We start from the raw sequence: 24,908 nt of genomic DNA, 5'->3' as shown, positions 1-24,908 counted from the left end.
CTCACTCATGAGACATATACTCCCCCCCTCTATTTGTGCGATGTGTCTGCATCTTGAGTCCTGTCTCATTCTCAATCATAACCACAAAGTGTTTGAAATGCATAAACACTTCTGATTTTGCCTTAAGACCATAGACCCAAATGTAGTTGGTGAAGTCATCTATGAATGTAACATAATAAAGATAACCCCCAAAAGCAGGTGTCCTCATGGGACCGCAGACATCACTATGAATAAGCTATAATTTGCGTGTAGCTTTCATTGCACCATCCTTCTTGAAAGGAAATCTATGCATCCTGCCAAGGATGCAACCCTCACATGCATGAGGAGGAGGTGACTCTAAAGGAGGCAATGCATCAACCATGTCATGCTTCTGAAGTGTCATTAAGTTGCCATAGCTCATGTGCCCGTACCTGGCATGTCATAACTCTGCATTCTGCATCGCAACAGTGGAAGTGCTCACTGATAATGCTTCTCATATATATCAAGCTGAAAAAGACCCCGATACAAAGTGCCAAACAATATCAAAGCATAGTCTTTGTACCTGACACATAGAGAACATTTGAAATTCTAAAATCTGTGCCATCAGTGGATGTGAGAATAATGTCCCCCACTCTAGACATTGAACAAGAAGAATTATTTGCACAAGTCACCTTCTTTTTAGTAGAGGTGAAGGATGCAGAGATGCAAACATGCTCTTCTTAGAAGTGATGTGCTTTGAAGCACCACTGTCAAAATACCAAGTATTTAGTGTCTCACTGACACTGAGAGAGCATGCATCCTTTGAAGGGTCATAATTGCAAGTCAAGAAAGCATAAGGGTCATCATCATTAGTGGCTGTAGCATTTGAACTACCCACTGAAAAATATGAAGTGCAAGACAGAAAGGCATAGTGCTCTTCCACAAAGTTGGCTATAACAACTCCCCCATCATGTAATGAGGAGCTGATGCATCTGACACAACCATGCCTGAATCCCATTTCTTTTCTTTAGCTATGCGCTTCTTGTATTCACCAATATAATGATCTGGCTTCTTACAATAGTGACAAATGCCCTCTTTTTATGCTTATCTGCATCACCCTTGGCCTTATAAGAGAGCTGCCCTGAATCAACTTTATGCTGATATGCGGACTGATTGACATGTTGCTTTTGCTACCCTTTTTCCTTGGGCTTGAACTTGGAAAGCACGGCATGCTCACTAGCCTGGGTTGCCATATTTATTCGTGTCTTCTCCTCTTGCAACAGGAGTCCTACCAACTAGTGAAAAGAGAGGATTGCTACCTCCCCCTCAATGACAAATTCAACGAGGTGTGGAAACCAAGATAGGACTTAGGAAGAGAATTCAGAGTGGTGGTAATCATCTTTGAATCAAGAATGACCATCAATGTTCAATAGTTGCTCCCTCAAATTCTAAAGCTTTGTGAGGTGAGTATTCATGGAATCTCCCTCGTCCATATATATATATGAGAAAGCTCTCACTTCAGAAAGGAAACTCTGGCATCATTTCTTGCTGCAAACATACTCTCAAATATCTCCCAAGCTGCGAATGTGAGGAATAATGAACCTCTTGACACACAGAGAAATCACTGATAGAGCTTGTGCATCCCTAGAATCCCATCTTTTCTGCTCTATTGAGAGAGCCCCTAGAGCAACAGCTCCAACTACTTGTGTTGCATTTTGACCTCTACCTCTGCCTCCAACTATAGGAGTGACAGGTGTAGCCATTGTATCTGGCCTTGCTTCATCTCCATTGACATAATCCCAAAGATGTTTACCAACCAAGATGTTGCAAACCATAAAACTCCACAAGGAGTAGTTGGTGCCATCCAACTTATCCTCCTGTGTGAGGACTCCAGACACCTCATTGGGGTTTGTTCAGAGCCATTTTTTCCACAAACTAAAAAATACAGCAAACTGAACCAGTAAAATCCCTTCCTAGGATGCAAAATGCACAAGTAAAATCTGCTAAAGAAAATCTGCCCTCAATGACAAATACTGTCACAACCTATCAAAGGCTCGAAATGCACCACAATGCTCTCCTTAATGCCCAAAAACCTACAAATAGAATATGCAAAAAGTGACAAAAGTCTGCAAATTGACTCTCACCGAGTCTAGAAATGCTTGCAAACTTCCAAAATGCTCTTTTACCTGCAAAATTGCAACCCAAATGCAAAAGCCCCAATTTCTTGTGAGAAATTGCATACAAAAGAGGGCAAATGGTTTGAAAGCCTCACTATACCTTGCAATCTAAATAAGCTCTCGGCACCCAAGGTAAGGGGTGTAGTACTTGAACATCAAATTCAAACCAAACAGCCTCTTGAATGGGGAGGTACTACTTGCAAGACTGAAATTATCAAATAGAAGAGGGATCCACAAAATTAGAACAGACTTGAGGTCTCCAACGCAAGGCTATAGATCTAAAATTTGCACAGATGTTTGTTCAACTACGAAAACCATGTAAAGAGGCCTTTGAAGGTCACCATATGGTTAAACACTGTCAAACTGCAATCATGGACAACCCAGCTATCAGTTCAATGAGACATTTACCTCATTTACAGATTTTCTTAAGTGGCTTTCATTTCAGATGTTGTGTACGCAAAAATTACCTTAGCAACCCTATTTACTAGCTTGGGTGGCCCAAAGGAGCTTTCAAATGTTCATAAGAGTTGGTGAGACATTTAAAAGCTTATCTTTAATCACAAAACTCTCTGTACAAAAAAATCACTTGTTGCAACTCAATGTCCACTGCTCATGTCCCTCAATTGTAGACAATGCCCATCTGTATTGCCCTACAATGAGCAGTACACATCGAATGCGTAATGTCTGACATTTTGCCCAGTTGTCTGCTGTTTTGAGATCTTATGGGACTCCAGTGATGACAATCCAAGGGTAAGGCCTAGCTTTAAGTCAGTTTACTGGTGAACCTGGCAAGGGCTGGCCACCTAGGTCAGGCAATGGAGGGTCGAGTTCCCCAAAGGGATGAAGCTGAAAGCACATACAAGGCAGTCTACATGCACACAGTCCACACTCGTACTCAGGTCCCTTTGGAGCCTGATCGTTGGAGAGCTTTCCTCAATTGTAAATCCATATTGGATCTGCCTCCTTGTTGCCATATCCATTCAGCTTTGAGCCTCCAAGTGTGTGAGCACTCTGGTGCATAAAAAGGGGTCAGCATATGATTCCCATTCTATTTGGACGATCTCTCTCCACAAGCAAGGACTGAAAGAAAGCGATCAATACGGTAACCACATCAAGGCGATAAATTGCTCCCTCCACCAGTAGTATGCAGCAATGTAGAAGCTTATACCTGCTGATCTAAACACATCGAGCACAAATTGACTAGAAGATGGAAACATGGAAAACCAAGCACAACAAAAACCACAAAACAAAAAAAATGCAATAACATATCAAGGGAGGGAAAAAGGGACAATATCTACAACTTCATAAATGGACTCGTTGCAATGCACATATCCATCAGAAGTCAATGCGAGAAAATTACAATAAGTCGCATTGAGTAAATTTTTTCATACAACCCTGATACTTCCCAAATAAAGCTGCATAAAGCATCTGAAGTCAAGGCAGATGAGGATAGAGACAAGCAAACACACTCCCTTGTGATGCATTCTCATGCAGATCCAGTTGTTCAGCCTGTTATTAAATTTTGCTCTATCTCTGTATGAACAAAATCAATGCGCTCTGTTTTCTCTCCAACACTTGAAGTTGTGCCACTCATTTGGGCTTCAACTGCAGGCTTAAGCTTCCGTGCAGCCAGACAGCATTCAAACAGCAGCTTCTGCGTTTGGACCTCTGGAGTGACTCCCTTTGATTTCATGATATCTACTACTCTGAATGCCTCTTGTAATTGTTTCGCATTACAATACGCCCGAACTATCAATGTGTATAGGCTACTAAGGGGCTTGCACCCCTTCCCCTCTATTTCATCTATGAGAGCCATAGCCTCTTCCATCTTGCCAGCAATGCAAAGACGTTCTACCAAAGGAGTGAATGGCAAGGCAAAAGGAACAAGCCTGATTTCAACCATCTCTCCGAGAAGTTTGCGAGGCATTTCAAAATCACCTGCTTTTGCAAAACTATGGATCATCCTGCTAAAGGTCCCAACATCTTGTGCATGGGCATTTCTGCTCACTTCCTTTGCAACTTTCTTGGCTTCCTCTAACCTTCCTACCAGACATAGTTTATCAACTAAAACGTTGTACGACATACCATCAAGAACAAGATCATTGTCAGAAAATTCAGTAAGAAAATCATAGACCTCGTCTGATTGCCCTGCTTTGCAATAACCTTGAACCCAGGAATTTAAAGTGTTGTGATTTGGCATGTGGCCCCACTCCATCATCAGTATCAAAACCTGTCCTGCCTCGTCCCACTTGGATTTTGCACAAAGCGCATCAAACAACAATACGGTAGTGCTTGAGCTGGGAGTCTCTGTAGTGGGAATATTAGGGTGATAGGTCATTCTAAGGATCAGATGATATGCATCAGAAGTTTCCTCATGCATGGAAAGACTATATATAACGTGATCAAAGATTGAAACATCAGGATCATCGCCTTTATCTGTGTCAAGGGGTCCTTCATCCTTAGATGTCCGAAAATATGTGACAGAATCAAAGGTGCTGACCATTGCATTTAAAACTTTCTGGGTTTCAGAACTAATGTCTTCTTGGCAATGATCACGTATAAAGTCTTTGAATATGCTAACGTTGGGCAGCAGGTGATTTGATCTCATTTCGTCATATACATCATCTATGGTCTTTACTTGTCCTGCCCGTGAAAACGCTTTAAGGATATTTGTACAGGTGATGCAGTCAGGTTTGTAGCCGTTGTCAACCATCCCTGCCACAAGCATACAGGCTTGCTCTAAGTCACCTGACTCGATAAGTGCGTCGATGATTGTAACGTAACTAATGGCTCTAGGAGGTAGGACGCCCGGTAGGATAATCCCGCGAGAAATCATCTGTACGAAAAGCAAGGCGGCCTCCTTTGCCTGCTTAGCGTTCAGTAAGCCAGCTATCAAAGAATGAAATGTATCGAAAGTAGGCGAACATCCACCTTCATCCATTTGACGAAAGACCCGTAAAGCAGCGTCCACACGTTTTTCTTCCAGGCAAACGTACAGAGCAGAGCTGAAGTGAAAGAAATCGGGCTGAAAATCGAAGGAGCTTTTGCATCTGGTGAGAAAATCGAGCACCTCATCAACCAAGCCGGCCCAGCCATATCCTCGGATGATGGCGGTGAGTCTGCGGGGAGTCATACGGCAATTGGGCTTGCGAAGGTCTTGGAGAACGGCAAGGAAAACCGGGAACCGCTCTTTCTCATGGACCCAGAAGCGGGAGACGGCATTAAGGAGGGATCTGTCGGGAAGGAAAGAGGGGTTAGTTTTGAGGAAGAAGAGGAAGATGCGGAGGGAATCCTTGGGGCTACGGAGGTGGGAGAGGACGAGGGAAAGGCTAGGGGGGGTGAGGGGGAAGTGGGAATGGAGGAGGGTGATTTCGATGGGCTGGGAGGGGAGTCTAAGGGAGAGGATGGAGGAGAGGGAACGGTCGGGAGAAGAGATGGGGGAGGGACGACGGGAGGAGTTGAGGCGACGAGGTGGGAGGTCATGAGGGAAGGGACGACGAAGGAATTGGTGGGAGGAGGAGGAGGAGGAGGAGGAAGGTCTGAGGTGGTGGAGCTGGCTATGGCGATGGAGCAAGAGGAGCTGCTGGTGCTGGTGGCTATGGCGATACAGGTGGTTCAACAACAGAAAGTGGCTATGGCGATGCAGGTTGTTCAACAGAGAGTGATGAAGTGCTCCCATTCGCTTCCTTGCCTTCCTCTCCCATCTGGTGTTGTGATGGTCTTGTTGTAGCCATAGTCTCCGGTTCTTTACACCCCAAGTCCCCCCGCCCAAGTCCATGGCCTGCGCGGATCATTGCACATTGCCATGACTATGTGCCAAGGTAATGCAATAAATGCTTTCAACAATTTAAACCCCTGGTGGCGGATCTTGGCTGCCCAACTTTGTCCACCCTCCTTTTTTAAAGTATCCAATAAGCTTTTTGAATGTGGCAGTACGCCCCTAAAAAAAGTATCCAATAAGCTTTTTGAATGTGGCAGTACGCCCCTGCACAAACGCTTGGCACGCGCGGACTTGGGCGGTCTGTAAAAGCCCTCATTATTCATACACTTTAAAATAAACTCTCTCTCTCTCTCTCTCTCTCTCTCTCTCTCTCTCACCCTCGCCACATGAGAGGGCCTTTTGGCAAGGTTCACACAGAAACACCTTAGCCGATGCCTATCAGATGCCCCACTCATGCAAACTGACTGCACAGTTAGGCACGATCCAACAAGGTCCGGTAGGAAGGGTTAATGGAGAATCGAGCAACCGGATTACATGTAACTCTGGTAGGGTCTAACAAGCTTCGGGAGACTTAGCTTGCATGTGCCGCTAATTCCGGTAACTCCAGCCTTAACAGATTGCAATCGGAAAACTCTCATGTGCCCAATCTCTCTCTCTCTCTCTCTCTCTCTCTCCATCTCTCTCTCGATCATAATAGTAGTGAGCATCACTCCCCAATGTGATGGGTTCCTACTCACTCAGGTAGGTTTCACACTCATCGGTCGACAAGACAAGAGAGTCATGCACGAGCTTTCTCAATACCGCCCCATCAATGAGCCCTAAGGTTGAGCACCTATGTCATAGTTTCTATTGCAGGTCAATTTCACACTCCAAATTTGGTAAAGGTATATTGAGAGGAGTAGCTTTATGAATTGTTCTGAAATTTGCCTTCTTTTGAAAGCTATAATTTCCGCTCACCCTTGTTTGTATTGTAAAACGCCTCCTTAAGGCTCCAAAGGCTTCAAGTTTGAGCTAGGAGTTAACCTATCTAAGGGGTCTCAGGGCTACTAGGCATGGTGGTTTAAGAGGTATCATTTGCCAAGAATTCTCTTACTGATGGGTATTGATGGTTCAAAAGGTGTTCTTCACTGATAAGTAAGGGGAACTTAGGAGCATACCATGTATGACCATACTCAAAGGGCCAAATATTCTTTTTCTTTCTCCGTTTTGGGTTGTTAACTTGCGTTGCTCCATTCCAAACTTTTTAGTTGTACTATCCTCCCACTATTCTCTTGATATTCTTGTGTCGTTTATTACATGCTCTAAGCTAACGGTGTACTAGTTGAGCTTTCTCACAAGACTATACTTGTTAGGATCATAGGATCCAATGATTAGCATCTTTTTGGTAGTAGTTCTTTGATTTCTCTTCTTCTGTTTATGCATTGTTGCAGGTGTTTGTTTGCTAGTAGCAGTAGTTTTATTTTTGGATTGCTCTTTGTCATCTACTTTTGCATGCAACAATGTTCAGTTTGCTTTTTAGGCTTATGTTCATGCCTTAATACATCACCTATCCTATCGGTGGTGTGTTTTAAAAATAGTCTGTTTTGTTCCAGAAGAATTACCAGAGGCTAGAGGCTACTAGTGCATGGGGTGAAAGGTGCAATAAATTCATTACTATGTATCTTGATGAGGCACCACGTATGACTTTGTATTATCCAGGTGTAGTTGTTCGTGGAACAAAAAGAAAAGATGAAAGAAGAGCTAAGAGAAGATATCCGCTATAACGATTGCAATGACCTAAAACAAGAATGCATTGCAGTGGGTAAGTTAAAGGCTTTGTTTGTCCTTCACTATAGAACCTAGCTAAAATAATGAAGTATTGGGCTAAGGGAATGCAAGGCAAGTTATCGTGCATGTTGTCATTGTGTTGTTTGCCATTAGTGGCTGATGAACGAAGAGCCAAAGTGAAGATATCCACTCTAATGATTGCAATTACGTGAAACAAGAATGCATTGCAGTGGGTGAAGCTAAAGGCTTTATATGTCCTTGACTATATAACCTAGCTAATGATGAAGTGTTGGGCTAAGGGAATGCAAGGCACGTTATTGTGCATGTTGTCATTGTGTTGTTTGCCATGGGGGGCTAAACCACTAACTGTGGCTACTAGTGCTATTATCACAACTATGATCAAGGGATCCATGGCGCTCAAGTTATCTCGCAACTTCCAAGGCCTAAAGGGCTTTACAACAACTAGAGCTTGAGGGGTTACGCAGCATGTACCCCTATGCTATGAGTACACAAAAGCTTCTTTGGAGCTGAAATGAGCACATGAGCATTCTACCAGGAATGTGAAAATTAGCTTCAAGTTCCACAACCACGTATGATGGTGGAAGGTCCAAATTCTGCAAAGAAGCTCATTGTGGATGATGGCAAAGAAGTCTTCTTCGTGAACCCCCACAATTGTAAAAAATCCTTCATTATCTCTCTCTCCTAGAAAATCTCACAGATCACTCTCTCACAAAGCTCAAATAAATCTCAATACATAAAGATTCAAAGAACCACAATGTGATCTCCCAAGGAACTTTCTAAAGTAGATTAGAAAGATGAACACTGCTTCAAAAAGAGGACCTAAACTCATTGGAAGAGTAGGAGAGAGATCCATAAGCTCTGATATACGTTGGAAAAGTGAGAGAGAGGAGTTCCCATGAGATGGAACTATTGTATTACAAAGATATTGACATACATACGTCTTCAACCCTTAGAATTAGGATTAGTGTTTATTCCATGAACTCTATTTTTGTGGTTCGATTTACACCATTCTCATCATCAAAACCCCTTTTCTATCTTATACCTTCCTATAGAATTCCTCTTCTCTCTTACCCATCATATAGTCCTCTTTCAAACCCCTTATAGACCCCTCCACCCCTGCCTACAATATAGTTGTCTTCCCAACCCTTGTATAGCCTAATCAATAACCCCATCTATACACACACTGCCTACCTCTCTATGAATCACCCCCCCTCCCACAAATCAAAAGGCTTTGTGCGTAGCAAATATTCTTTTTCTTTCGGTCCCTTTTGGGCTCTTAGCTTGCGTTGCTCTATTCTTATGTTTTTAGCTGTGGATTTAATTATTCTCTCACTATTCTCTTGATATTTTCGTGTGCTTTATACATGCTCTCCATGGTTAAGCTCATGGTGTACTAGTTGAGCTTTCTCACAAGACTATACTTGCTAGGATCATAGATTCATTGATTAGTATCTCTTTGGTAGCACTTCTTCGATTTCTCTTCTTCTAGTTATGCATTATTGCATGTGTTTGTTTGCTAGTAGTAGTACTAGTTCTATTTTGGGCTTGCTCTTCACTCATCTACTCTTGCATGTGATAATGTTGAGTTTGTTTTTTGGGCATATAGGGTTCATGCATTGATAGATCACCTATCTAGGTGGTGTGTGTTTAAGGAGGAGTCTGTTCTATTCCAGAGAATTACCAGAGGAGGCTAAAGGCTACTGGTGCATTGGGTGAAAGGTGCAAGAGATTCACTACTATGTATCTTGATGAGACACCACATATGGCTTTGTATTGTTTTGGTGTAGTTGTTCAAGTGGAATAGAAAGAAAAGCTAAGAGAAGATATTCACTCTAATGATTGAAATTACTTGAAATAAGAAGACATTACAGTGGGCCATGTGCTGAATCTAAAGGCCTTGTATAGAACCTAGCCCATGATGAAGTGTTGGGCTAAGGAAATGCATTTCTCTTACCACTTGCTCCATGTGGAGAGCTAAAAAAATGGGAGAAAGTGGTTGTCAATGTGCCACGATATCATGGCCTGTTGGGAGACACTTTATCCTAATTTTTGGGTCCTCCACTAGGAGCTTTTCTTTCTTTTAAGGACATCCACATGATAATAAAAGCAAGAGCTTAGCACATGAGCACAAGCCTCACACTTCAAAAAGTCAATAGATCATTCCTCATTTTCTTTTTTTAACACTTTCGAAGGCAAATGCAACATCTTTTTTTGCTCTCAACTATGCTTGATGAAGGCTAAAAAATGTGGAGGTAGTGCCTCCCAGTAGGCTGCAATATTGCAACCTACTAGGAGGCACTATCTCCTAATTTCTTAAGCTTTCATATGGCATGGTTAAGAGCAAGAAATTAACTTTCTCATTCCTTCTGTGACAGGGAAAAAACATAAGTCTTGCACATGCTTGTGGTCTCTTCAAAGAGCTCCTAACACATTCAAGCCGATTCATCTAATTTAAATGTCTAGAGAAGGAAGCCATCTTAGCTCTTACACATGGCTAGTCATAGGGGGAAAAAACGGAGATAGTCCCTCGCAGTAGCTTTACCTTTACCCCTCCTTCTCCCTTGACTTTCTCCAAACCTTGCCTTTTGAAAGGGCAAAAAAGTGACGAGGTGTCTCCCAAGAGATCGACCTACTAGGAGGCACTTCCTCCCATTTTTGTTGGCTTTCAAAAGCTATGGCTTGGGACAAAAAGGAACTTGGACATGCATTTTGAAGTGCAAAGAAAAGGGATGAGGTGCCTTGCAAGAGAAATTGATATCATGGCTCCTAGGACTTTAGGCCATTTAGTGGCTACTCTTGAGGAGCAAATAAATAGCCTTCCAGGAGGCTCCAATATCACAAGCACTTCCTTCAAGTGCATGGGTATGCATCCTGATATTCTAGCAATGCATGGAAAGAGGGCGAGCCCATTATGGTGAGTAAAAGGGCCACTTATAGCATCCAGTGGGCCATAGTCATAGTTATGGCATAGTCACTAGTGGCCTTAGTGTGCATTTAATATTATCCGCATAATATTGGAGAGGATCTCTTATGATGTCATGATGAGGGGTCAAGAGTACCAACACCCATCCACTAGAATATCTCCTTTCCTCACAAAAAAGATAGAATTAGAAATTGAAACACAAGACAATCCCCACATCCTATGTATTACATAATTGTATATGCCTACATATTTTATATGAATTAGAGAACCATTGATTAATTATTGAAAAAACAATTAAGAATAGGCCATTTCTTGTCATTATTTGGTTGTCATTGTGTTTACAACATTCTGATGAGAATATAGAAATTCAACACTTTCAGATTGCTCCTCTCTTTCTCAGTTGCTTGTCTCTATCTCACTTTCTCCTCATCACTCCTTACTTTTGCATTGCTCCTCTCTATCTCCTTGCCATTGCTCATCTTTTAGGATCGATCATTCATCATGTTCCAATGTTGTCCTTCCTTGTTATTAAACATGGTGCTTGACTTTGAAAATCATATATCGCACTATCGCTTGTGAGGTATCTTTGGAACTAACTGATTTCTTTGGTTTGCACATCAATTATGTTTGGGATGGATCAAAAGTTTGATGGTCATCTCTAGACAATATACTCTATAAGTTCGTAGTAGTCTTTCAATGGAACGATTCAAATAAGTAGGCGTGCAAGCTACTTAAGGTGTTGCAACTTAGATTGTCCTTACATGGAGTGGACAAGACATACAATGAGACACAATGAAAAGAAAAACTGAGAAAAAGATATCTAGTGGGCCTAGTTGATAGAGAATGCGGTTCTTTGGTTTGCATTCGTTCTAGTGAGATACCCATCAATGTTGCTCAATGTAAAGCTTATAACTACTGCTACACGAGTGTGTGGGAGGAGCGAGTTTTCCTTGGCAACCCACTATTTCTTATTCCACCTATTCTAGTTAGTCCTCTCTCTCTCTCTCTCTCTCTCTCTCTCTCTCTCTCTTTGTGACATCTCTCTCAACTATTTAAGGTTGAGTCCACCTGTGTCCAACACTTGGATCGTGGGATATGCCTTTAAGGCCTCTTGGGATTGTTCTTACCATATTAAAACTGCTCTCTCTCTCTCTCTCTCTCTCTCTCTCTCTCTCCTAACCCTTTGTGTGTGTGTGTGTGAATCTCTCTCTCTCTCTCTCTCTGTCTCTCTCTCTCTGACATCTCTCTCAACCATTCAAGGTTGAGTTCACCTTGGTTCAACACTTGGATCATGGGATATGCCTTTGAGGCATCTTGGGATTAGTCCTACAACATTAAAACTGCTCTCTCTCTCTCTCTCTCTCTCTCTCTCTCTCTCTCTCTCTCTCTCTCTTTCTCTCTCTCCTTCTCCCTCGCTCCCTCCCTCCCTCCCTTCCTCTGTGTGTGTGTGTGCATGTGTGTGTGTTTGTGTGTGTGTGTGTGTGCATGTGTGCAAGTGTTTATAACTTTCTCACCCCCCCCTCTTGCTCTCTCTCACTCACACTCTCTCTCATTCACACACACACACACACACACACACTCTCTCTCTCTCTCTCTCTCTCTCTCTCTCTGGTCTTTAGCAATTGTACACGGCATGTGCTTTGTAAACTCAAAAGCCTTGCATTCTATTTTTACATGATGGGTTTTGCAATCATTGGCCAATTAACAATGATGGTTTAGGGTTTGTGCTCCAGTTTTAAGTAACAATAGAGGAGGAAAATGCCACTCATAGGCCATAATTTGTGGCAACAAGCCAGCCTCACAAGAAAGGAGCAAGACAACTCAACTTTGAAAGCGTAGCGGAACAAGTGGAAACGGAGACCACAACGATCGATACACATCTAGAGAAGGTGGTGCAGATTGAAGTTCCAAATACCGTATGTGCAATTAGATGGACTTCACTGCGCAGCAGGTGCTGCGCAGTAGAGTGCAATGTCAAGGATACATGTGGTTCAACAATGACCACGTGGACCATACCTAGAACATATGCTCCTCGATCAAAAATTCCCCGGCAAGAGTTCTGCAAGTATGGCCAGTAGTTTGTGGAACAAATCTCATTTAGAATGAGATTTCTACACAAGGCACCGATAGAGTGTCATTCAAATGCATCTGCACCAAGATATCGATCGGGAGTCTCGAAAGCTGCAGCTACAAGGATAAATTCTGCCCTTGCTCTAGAAGCAATAGTAAAGGACCACACAGTATTGAAGCCTTGAAACATGAAGTTTTCAAGATAGAGACTAAAAACTCTAGAGTGATGGGGGAAAGTTATAATGTCGACGTTGCCAAGAACCCAACATGTAGTTGTGGATATCTTGGATCGAGTGATGGAGGGGAATGCATTCCTTGCATGCAAGCATTTGTATTTTGTGTACCTCCGTGTGTTTGGGATGGATGCCAATGCAAACATGTTCATATACTAGCCCATGCTTTCAGATGACAATTTGCAAGTCATTTTTGATAGAAAGAGAACATTTCACAGAACCCCAAATATGTAGCAAAACTATTTATTTTCTTTTTTCCTTGGAACATAATCCCAATTATGTATCATACACTAATATCATGGAGAAATTTGGAGTATTGTGTCCTTTGTAATGTTGGGTTTGACTCACCAAAAAAATGTGTGATTAGCATGGACTTGAATGCATTGCTTGTTCTTCTTTCATAGAAGTATTGTTGTTCTTAAAGCGATATGTCCCCGCGCCTTATCAAGAGTGAAGTACAGTGAGTGGCTCATTTGCAAAATTTGGTGGGAAAATAAAATTTTGTATTTGTGAATGGATGCTCACATGAACAAAGTGCTTTCGCCAACGCAGATACCAAACATGCCACCAGCTCAGCCAACAATCCATGATAGGGATGTTCAAATCAAAAACCTTCCCTATGGCCCACCAAGCTCGAATGTACCTTTACTGTGTGGTTGCATCCTCCTCTGTCATGCACACCTCCACGATCGGCACAGGCATTTGTGCTTGTCTTGGAAGCTCCTATGCATGTCCTGGGAGGTGTGTATCTGTAGGCTTTTCTCCCAATGGAAAAGGCAAGACCTTTCCCAACCATGCATCACGTTCGCTGGTCCATTATTGAAGACTGTTCGTACTGCCCTCCAGTTTGCACAGCCTCATCTGCCATGAAGCCTTTGAAGTCCGTAGTGGGGTGCCCACACTTCTCCATGACATCATTTAGCTTCAACCAAAAAATGATATGAGCCTTATTGTCCTCCTCTTTCATCTTGTACATGGCAACAGCCATCAACTCTTGGACGTTGCATCATACAACTAAAGTCAAGCATAAGCATCATCCTTTCGGTGCTATAGGGAATGTAGGAATACTAGCTTTTGCCTTACCTTGGATCATATACGTAAGTAGATATCATTGTCCACCTGCATACACACCGTACATGGTCAATATCTAGCTATTTCATAGATCTCCACCACCAGTGCGGTGCATGTGGTTCACCAGATCTACCCCCGAAGCAAGCCCTGTTGTCGACATCTTGAAAATAAAGCATCTGCTTTCATCATCGACCACTTGACTGGGGAAGAGGCTTCCATGGAAAAATCTATAAGCACATCTTTGCTTCAGCTTTAGGAGTCTGGACTCCATGCCTTCATCACTTTCAACGTGAGCACCACGTACCATATGCTTGAACCTGAGCCAGATTGTCCATTAAACTACGCGTTATGTTGCTTCTAAGAATGCAAAGAAAGCACATTTGTGTGTAGTTGCCATTGGGTTGGCTCTGTATGGTTTACCTGTGCCTTTGGATAAGAGGCTCCAACTGCTCAAGCATTGCCATCAACTCATTATATGTAAGAGAGATGCCCGAGTCGTGGATGAGGGCACTTGAGACTATATTTTTTGCGACTACCATTTGTAGGTGTCTGGGTCCTACTGCACTAAGGTCCTTCACCATCTCTTCGACCGTGCATCTAAGGTCTTTTACGTGGGCTCTATAGGTACCTCTTTGCACCTCGTGATTATGCGTGTCCACGTGGAAAAAGAGTCATCATTTCTGGCCCCGCCATCACATAGTACGCCACACATTCGCATTGCTTCAAAAGAATGGGGGACCTTTTGCAAAAGAAATAGGCCAAGGTCCCCCGGCCAGTAACAGACATTCCAACAGCCGGAATGTTGTTGTTCATTTTTCCTACACCAGACGAGAGAAGATTATAACATGCAATCAAAGAGACATAGTCAACATTCTTTAACTCAATTTCTTGGCAATGGGTGTGCTATGGACCAACCTATTAATGCAGTACGGTTTGATAATCCATTAATCATCTGCCAATAGAATTTACCTGGACAGAGACCTCACCTTAGAGGAACTGAAAGGTGGGATGAACTTTGCCAAGAAATGTCATTGTTGTTGACATTGGTTTTGTCCAGCAATGGCCGTCATACTTTTGCTCCATGCCGTCCATTGCACTTGCTCCATGCGGCGTGGGCGGCAATTTGAACACAATGTTCCCATTATACATTGTCGGAACTTCCATTAACTTCTCCATTGTGGTTGAATTGTGCAACAGTTGATGAAGCAATTAATGATGTCCCCTAGAAGACCTGATGTACGATGACATGCTAATGACTGCTTGAGGACCCTCCATTGCGGCTATTGTATCATTGTCATCATCGATCAATACCATGCCATGGCCTCCTAACGGCTAGGGCTACTGTATCATTTTCATCATCGATTAGTACCGTGCCATGGCATCCTAATGGTTTTTCAACATGGCTTGAGCTCTCCAAGCTCGGGCTTCTTAGGCCAGCCCTGAAATTATTGTGGGTGTAGCTCATGCAATGGGCTGCCTTCCCTTGCACTCAGAATGATGGGTCCAACTCACATCTTTGCCTTAAATTGGCTAGGCTTTGGGCGAGATCTATTGTGGGTGGAGCGTGGGTAGGTGCACTCTTTTGCCCCAATCCACTCGCCTGAATGGCTTCCACTTGCGTAGTCTATAGGTGGCCATTTACATGTGTGAGAGATGTGTGATGGCCATCACATGAATGCCCTTGCCTATCATGGGGTCATCCTCACTTAGCACAACGGTTCCACCATTTGCATATCGTATCATTGGCTTCGACAAGAGGGAGTTCGAATAGATCCGCACTTCGTTGAGGTTGCTAGACTCTACACCAATTGGGCTGGCCATTTCAAGAGTGATCTCAGAGAGAGAGAGAGAGAGAGAGAGAGAGAGAGAGGTAAGATAGGGGGGAGAGAGAGATAGACAAAGATCTAGGGTATGGAGGAGGAGTTGAGAGAGAACAAGAGCTTGAGAGAGATGTGGGGGGGGTAGGGGGTCTTATATAGTAAATAGCATTCAATGAGTATTTAATGCAAGAATAGGTGTAAGGGTGAAGATGCCATTTTTTGTAATTTTTTTGTTGTCAAATATTTAAAAAAATAGCTATACCCCCCACCTCCACCCCAAAAAACAAAAAAAGCTTTTCAAAACCCCCAAAAAATGAGCATCTTGGCTCTTGGTATAGCAATTGCCAATTATGCAACAAATAGAAAGTGTAGGTGATTCGTATGAAAGGCAAGAATGCCTGTAGAAAAACATGAAAACTAGTAGAAATTATATAGAAAATTTGCCAAACAGTAAAACAGCCATAACTTTTTTGTAGCAACTCTAATTTCCAAACTTTTTGAAGGAAAATCGACGGCATAACTAAATATCATGACATACCTATGACTGAAGTCAACAATGATGCAGGTTCTATGTAACCGTTGATCTTGCTAGAGATTTGACTTTGTAGGTTGAACATGAGAATGCTCTCAATGGAAGCAAGAATGGAAGAGGGAGAGAGAGAAACAGAGAGCCACACAAGTTTTGGTGGGTGCAGAACCACCCTAATCTTCTTTTTCATTCATTTATATATGTGTTTGAGTATTGTACATAACTGGGGTAAAGGCACAGTAAACTTTAACCCCCACAACCTCCCACTTAAAGGACAATGTGCCTTTAAGGGAGAACAACCAGTGAGCATACTATCCAATGCCCATCAATACACGACAATACTCAAACCGCTGACTAGGTAGACTCTTCGTCAGCATATCTGCAGGGTTATCTTTTGTATGAACCTTGACAAGCTCTATGCACTTGTCCTCAAGTACCTCCCTGATGAAATGATACCTAACCTCAATGTGTTTGGTCTTTGCATGAAAGACCGGATTCCGTGCTAGCTGAATAGCACTCATGGAATCACTATGCAATGTCGGTACACCTGTATGAATCCCCAAATCTCCCACTAGTTGATCAAGCCATATAGCCTTCTTGCAACCCTCTATGGCTGCAACATACTCAGCCGCTGTGGTAGACAAAGCAATGCACTTCCGTGCGTGAGACATCCACGACACTGCACCACCTGCAAAGGTGAACACATAACCAGAAGTGGATCTCCTACTATCCACATGCCCTGCATAGTCTGAATCTATGTACCCAAGTACACACATGTCTCCTCTACCAAAGCAGATGCACATCTCCTTGGTACCCTTCATGTACCTCATGATGCACTTAACTGCCTCCCAATGCCTCTTTCCTACATTAGCCATATACCAGCTAACAGCTCCCACTGCAAATGCAATGTCTGGTCTAGTAGCTATCATAGCATACATAAGACTCCCAACTGCTGATGCATAAGGAACCTTGGCAATCATGGCCCTTTCCTCATCTGATTTGGGACTATCTGTATGACTCAGTTTCACATATGGAGGCAATGGAGTACTCACTGCCTTCCCCCCCTCCATATTGAAATGCTGCAATACTTTTGAAACATACTCTTTTTGTGAAAGCCAAAGGAGTTTCCTACTCCGATCACGCATGATGCGCATACCAAGAATATGACCTGAAAGTCCCAAATCCTTCATATCAAAGGCCTCATGCAACTTGGCCTTTAATGAATCTAGCTCATAAGTATTCTTGCTAGCCAATAGCATATCATCCACATATAGTGCCAGGATTATCAGGCTATTATCCTTAGCCCTTTTAGTGTAGAGGTAGTGATCAATTTCACTCCTAAAACCCTGGGACTGAATGAAAGCATCAAACTTCTGATACCATTCTCTAGGTGCTTGCTTAAGACCATAGAGACTCTTCTTCAGCTTGCAAACTAAATGCTCTTTGCCCTTTTCTTCAAAGCCTTCCGGCTGCACCATGTAAATTTCCTCATGCAAATCCCCATGCAAGAAAGCTGTCTTGATATCCATCTGCATAAGCTCCATATCCTCTGATGCCACTAGTCCAAGCATGCATCTAAGTGTGGTCATCTTCACAACCAGAGAGAATATCTCATCAAAGTCCAGAGCCTTCTCTTGCTTGAACCCTTTAGCGACCAAACGTGCCTTGTACCTAGGCACATCATCACCTGTGACCTTCATTTTGTAGACCCATTTACATGGCAATGCTTTCTTTCCATGTGGCAAGGAAACCAAGTCCCAAGTCTTATTCTTCATAAGTGAACTCATCTTTGATTGCATAGCATACTCCCACTTGCGTTGATCCTCGCACATCATAGCCTCTCTGTAGCAAGAAGGCTCCCCGCAATCAATAAGCATCACATAGTCTACCCCTGGAACAAACCTATCAGGTGGTCTAGACACTCTAGATGATCTTCTCAAGGGTACTTCAGCTTGCTGTACCACCTACATATCAGCCACATTTGGCTCATCATTTCCACCAATAGATGATCCATCATCTACCCTTGATTGTATACCTATAGGAGTACTTGCTGGTACCATTTCTTGCACATTTGGTGCATGGACAGCTTGCTTTCTATCAACATATGCAGGTGGATTCACATCCTGGAAAGTGATTCTCCTCATTTCCACATCCCTCATGGGTGCCTTATGCATATTCTTCTCATTGAAGACTACATCATGGCTGCGTATGATCTTCTTTGCTTCTGGATCCCAGAGACGATAGCTTATCTATCCACTTTCACCATAACCCAAAAAGATGCATTTCCTAGACTTAGGATCTAGCTTCTTTCGAAGCTCTTTCTGCACATGTGCATATGCCTCACACCCAAATATACGCAAATGAGAGTAAGAGGGCTTCTTGCCACTCCATGCCTCTTCAGGAATACCACCATCCAGACTCTTACTAGGTGATCTATTGATCACATGCATTGCAATCTTCATTGCCTCAGCCCAAAAACCACCAGAAACACTTGCATTGGAAAGCATGCATTGCACCTTTCTTGAATGGTACGGTTCATCTTTTCTGCAACTGGATTTTGCTCTGGAGTATGAGGGGATGTGAGCTCCCTCTTAATCCCACGTGTATCATAGAAATGTTGAAAGTCATGAGAGAGATACTCTCCACCATTGTCAGTCCGTAGGCATTTAAGCGTTCTACCTGACTGATTCTCAACCAAGGCTAGCCATTTCTGAAATACCTGGAACACATCACTCTTCCGAGCTATAGCATAAGCCCACACGTTCCTAGTTGCATCATCAATGAATGTCACATAGTATTCAGCCCCACCTAATGACCATGTAGGCATGGGACCACATACATCTAAATGCACCAAATCAAGCTTTTCAAACTCTTCCTTTTTACTTCTTTTATGGGCTGATTTAGTCTGCTCCCCATAGAGACAGTGCTCATAAAATTCAAAATCAGAGAAACTCAAATGCGGTACATATTCCAAATGGCATAAGAGTTTCATTCCATTTTGGCTCATGTGCCCCAACCTGTAATGCCACAAAGAAGTGCTTGGCTGCTCGGTTATTGCAACAACATGATCAAATACCCCTGATACATGTAAGGGATACAAAGTCCCACACTTGGCACCCCTGGCCAAAAGTATAGAGCCCTTCTGAATTTTCCAACTCTGAAAGCCGAAAGTGGTGTGAAAACTAGCATCATCTAGCTGACCCACTGAAACAAGACTCTTGGTCAACTTAGGAACATGTCTCACATGTTTCAAAATAAATGCAGACCCATTTGCAAAAGAAAACTTTATGTCACCTACTCCCACTATGTCACATGCATAGTCATTTCCAAGATGCACACAACCTGTCTTTCCACCACTGTCATAAGTGGAGAACCATTCCCTATGGGGAGTAACATCGAATGAAGCACCAGAATCCAAAATCCAATCCTGGGAATATGCATCATCTGAAGTGGTAAGCAACTCTGCAGATAAACTAGACATGAAGAGAACGTCATTGTCACTATCATGTGTGACTGCATTGATCTCCTCGATCTTCACTTTTCCTTTTTCCTCCCTTGGACTCTCTTCCTTTTGATTTGTACCCCAATTTGCATTCTTTTTCTTATCCTTTTGCTCTCTTTTCAGCTTTCTTTTCAGCTTGTAGCAATCTTTTTTCATATGGCCCTTCTTGCCACAGTGGTAACACTCAATGTTCCGTGCCTTGAATTTGCTACGAGACTTCCCTCTTTCTTGGGACTTCCCCCTGAACTGTGATTTGCCCCTTTGCACATTTAAGGCTGCATCTTGCTTGTTGCCGTCCATAGACTTTCGTCTAATCTCCTCGGCTAACAAGCTACCCACAACATCATCAAATTTCAGTACTCCACCAGGTGCAGAGTTCTGACAGCTGTACGGAAGGTATCCCATGAGGATGGCAATGAACATAAGAGAAATATTGCCTTAGTCTCCACATCAAAATTCATCTTCTGAGCCTGAAGATGGCTGAAAATAATATTGAATTCATTCAAGTGAGAAGCAATGGAGACCCCTTCCTTCATCTGCAGCTCAAACAACCTCTTCATGAGGTAAACTTTATTAGAGGCAGTTTCCTTCTCATAAGTGGCACACAGTTCTTCCACAAATCTTCCGTAGTCTGCTCATTTACTATTGTGAAATAAACTGACTCTGCAAGATGAAGTCTAATAGTAGATTTTGCTAATGCATCCAACTCATTCCAATCATCCTCAGACATATTTGCAGGCTTAGCTTCAATCCCTACCAAGGGTTTAATCTGCTTCTTTTGAATAATCTCATCCCTTGTTTGTTCTTTCCATAAAGAAAAGTTTGTCCCATCGAACTTTTTAATGCTAAAAAACTCCTTTTCACACATGGAAGAGGATGCCATGATGCAAATGAAGCAAAAATTCCCAAATGCTAGTGCCTACAAGAGAGAATCACACCAAATACCAGGTGCACCCAAATGTGTATGCCACAATAGAGTGAAATATCACCAAAACTCATGTCTCAAAGCATCTGACTCATGTGCATATACTATGCGTCCATATGAGCAAATCTGGCCCAAAAGAAAATGCCAACTGCAATGGCAATCCAAAATGCCAATAAGTGCCAAATGACTCAAGCATAAACACTGTCCACTGGCATATGCATTAATAATATCTCATCCAAGAGAGCATAACACTATCAGTGCATCACCTGCAATGTGTCAAAGCTGTCCCTCAGCATAAAATAGCATCCATGTGGAAAGCGTCCATAAAAATAGCATCCCACAAGGCAATTTGAGCCTATCAGCGCATCCAATAAGGACTGCAATGCATCCAAATGGCCTATAAATCATCCACTGCAACCCAATGCACACCACAAATGAGTGCACACTACTTAAACTGCAACCAGAGTGATCTGCATAAGGTATACTCAAGAAATCATAGTCCCACGGTAATGACCGCTACTGAAAATAGAACATGAGATGCCTCAAAACATGGGCACCATTGCATAATCGGACTCAATAAGAAAATCTGCAAATATCTCTCTTCTGCTGAAACTCCAAAATCCCAACCGATGAGTGAGAAATGGGAGTCAACACTTATCCACTACCATGTGGCATAAATCTAAGGTTTCAAAACCTTAGAATAAAAAATGCATAACAGAGAGATGAAATCGAATACATAGAGATCTATAACTTTAAAAATCCTCCACTGAATCACGTAAGAACTGATAGGATGGGGTTTTTGGGCGTCCGGAATGCAATGGGATAGACGGTTTTGGAAACCGTGGTCTCAATCACTGGGTCCAACACACGGACTGAAAAACGTTTTTGGAAACAGAGCTGTTTGTAAACTCCACTGGAGTGCAAACGATGAGCAAAGGACTTCTGAGTCCACTGGAACTGATAGATCTGCAAATGGTTGCTCCAAACTTGAGTTCCAACACCCGAGCAAAAAAAGGCAGAAACTGACACAGTGAGTCAGAAATCCAATGAAATGATCCCAGATTCAAGAATGAAGGCGTTTCCAAGCTCCTGAAGTGAAGTGGATACCAAAAGCAAGAAATAGTTGCCTCTACACGTTAATACGGAGTCTCTGTCATTGAACGGAACAGGGAAAAGCTCAAAAAACGACTTTTTCTTTGAAAACACTTAACAAGCTCTCAAAACCACTTTTCAAATCCAAAGTGACTTGTCCAAAGGTTCCTCCAAGATCTCTACACGTGGGGTCAAGCTGAGATACCTTTTGATGTGCATAGATCCCAATATGATTACATGCATCACGTGGACACACCTTTTAATATGGGGTCAAGTTGACACACCTTTTTGATGTGCATAGATTCCAATATGATTATATGCATCACGTGGACCTACATATAACAATACATGAACAAATCAGAATATGTGTAACATATGCATCATGTGATCATGTCTTGAAAAACCCTTTCATGATTATAGCACGTACCTTTCTCTTTCCTTGCACACATATTGCGATTTCTGAGTGCACCACCTGCGAGCAAAAAAACATCCACTTCTGGCGTCCTGTTTTTTCATGCAGATGCCTATCCTCCCCCATCTTTATGAGAAGGGCCTCCAATCCTTTCATTGTCCCTATGAGTATAAGGACACCATTGTCTACAAGCAGTCAATCTGCAAGATTGAATGCGTTGCAAGCATTCTGTCCAAAAATTCCACTGCTGAACGACATCCCCTAGTCCAAATATCAGCGATCCATCAGGGAGGCAAACCACCATGATTTTGCATGAGCTATCTGTGCTCTAACCATCTACCTGTGAACACTTCTCGTGGTTCACCTCCTCCAAAGACTCCAATAACCAGTTGAAGTTCTCGTAATTCCACTTATTTCGTAGCGAACTTCCTGTTAGATTGCATATAATAACCCGCCATTTTGGTGGAATGTGCTCGGTGGATGTCTCCATGTGCATAGACATCTCACATGCAACATCAACATGCCTCTCTCAGACCTCCTCGCCCCTAGCTATGTTCAAGAAACTCATAGTTGCAAGTGCCTCAACAACGGATTATTGATTTGCATGGATGTTGCTTCTAGACCCTACTTACAAGTGGATTGTTCGTGCTCTCTTGGCAGGTCCTCCTCGTTCTCTTTACATCCACTTGATGATTATATGTTTGCAATTGTGGCCACATCAACTGTGGCTGCAATAGCTAATGAAATTTATGTTTTAGAATGATGTTTAGGACAATAATTAAAAAACAAAGGAGCATGCTACTTGCATGTTTGGGTTGGATGTGTGGATGCAGTTGTACCCCCACCTACATTGGTGGATTGAGGGCCAATTGGTAGTGGTCCCACCTGACTTCTTTGTGTTGGTAATTCATCAATCACCTACCTTGCTTGCATCTAGGAATTATGCCACACGAAGCTCCTCCTCACCTTGATCTCCACATTGAGCTTTCCTCCCTGTAGCTCCTATCCAAGTGCTTCCCCAACTTGTGCAGCGTGTGGCTCCATTTTTGTAGAAGCTAATACATTGCCAGTTATTTGAGGTCCTCTTTAAAAACAAAAACAACATCCATGTGACTATTAATTCAACTCAATTTTTGTCACAATATCGTCTCATATCTTTAGGTGCGGGACTGTGTCCAAGTCTATTGGGTTTATTTGGCCTCTCGATTTTTTTTTCTACCCCCTTGTTCTTTGAGCTGCTTTCTTGCCCGCTTTAGTAGATGTAGGTGGCCCCACCTTGCTTGCTTTACTTTCCTTTAGCATACAGTCCTTTGCAAGTACATAAAATAACCTAGAAGAGAAATCTTTTTGGGGACACTTGAGTTTGTGCATACCATCATTGCAGGCTTCTCTGGTTCTTTGGTTGTACATCATGTACATTTCTTTCTCCTCTCATGGGTGCTCCCCTTCAGGGTAATCCAAGAATAGCAAGCACGTATTGTACACTTCCTCCGGCCAGTTTTGATCCAATTGGAACTCCTCATACATTGATGTTTCCAGATCATTTATATCGCTCGGCAAATGGCTCACGGCCCAGTTTGCCACTTTTGTAGACATGAAACTAGCACATCCAAAAGGCCGAGCCCGTCAAGTTAGTCTATCCACTATGAAACACAAATACATCTCACAAAAACACACATGTCATGAAAGCATACCAATACACATGCCTCCAGCTTATGAGCTTTCCGCCTTCCTAGGCGGTCCCGAGCCTGAAATTTTTGTGGACATGCAGGAAGAGGCACTCCCTGTGTTTGCGCTTGGTTTCCTGTGTGTGTCTGAAGAACTTATTCTCGTTGCACTCAATTGAGTAGAAATTTCTCAAGTGCTGTAAAATGTGGAGTCTAGCTTCATGCATTTTGGACCATAGTGTCTCCCGTCTTAGCCAGGTCCTAAAAACCACACTTCCATCTATAGAAAAGCGCCAAAAACAAGTGTTCATCAATTGAGCAATGACAACACGATTCAAAAGAAAAGTAGCCTATTCATCCTTCCTTTAGGGTGCGCTGAAGCATATGCTTAGGAATGCCCATGATGACATGCAGACTTTACTTTATTGTCCTCGGTCAACCCCGATGTTGCGAGGCTATACAACCTCTCCTCGTTGATTGCCCCCGGGGGCTTCATTCCCTAGTCTAGAGTTGTGACAGTACTGCAAACATAGGTCACTTACTTGTACCATCTTGCCCCTAGTGTAGCTTTAGCCAACTCTAGAAGTTGACGCATACGATTCAAGAGCTTGTCATTCACACTGCAGTATGCTTCACTCCATTTCTTTTGAAAATCAGCATCCGACAAATCACTGTGCCTATGCATGACTGGATGCAAGTGTTTGTCATACGTGTCTTGCACATGCATTCGTTGCCTTGTCATCAAACATATTACAAAAACTAGAGAAGGAAAGGGAAAAGTGTCCCATTATTGATCCTGACCTTCCACATCACCTGTGCAATGACTGGAAGAGGGTTTTTGTACCAATGCACTTTTGTAAGTTGCCTTCTTCCTGTGGGCGTCCAGCCACTTTTTCTTCTCAGTTGACAATCTTCGATGGATTGCCACATCTGATACAGCACCCAACACTCTGGCCTCGCAAATGAGGTCTGGAAAAGTGGTGGTGACAACCCCCTTCTATGCTATCCTGGAGTCAAAAA

At 42.8% G+C, this 24,908-nt stretch overlaps 1 protein-coding gene across 1 annotated transcript; it reads right to left on the bottom strand.

Moving 5' to 3' along the window:
• Positions 1-2,708: 2,708 nt before the first annotated feature.
• Positions 2,709-5,850, bottom strand: LOC147885716 (uncharacterized). Its single transcript, XM_087396966.1, has one exon. It carries the CDS (start codon positions 5,812-5,814, stop codon positions 3,640-3,642), a length of 2,175 nt encoding a protein of 724 aa, XP_087253092.1. The 5' UTR covers positions 5,815-5,850; the 3' UTR covers positions 2,709-3,639.
• Between the last annotated feature and the right edge of the window lie 19,058 nt (positions 5,851-24,908).

This window comes from Dipteris shenzhenensis, chromosome 25, assembly GCF_047967505.1.
Source record: "Dipteris shenzhenensis isolate YYH24624 ecotype China chromosome 25, Dip_SZ_1.0, whole genome shotgun sequence".
NCBI lineage: Eukaryota > Viridiplantae > Streptophyta > Polypodiopsida > Gleicheniales > Dipteridaceae > Dipteris > Dipteris shenzhenensis.
The sequence above is the reverse complement of the archived record's forward strand: the minus strand, read 5'-3'. Positions and strand labels throughout refer to the sequence as shown.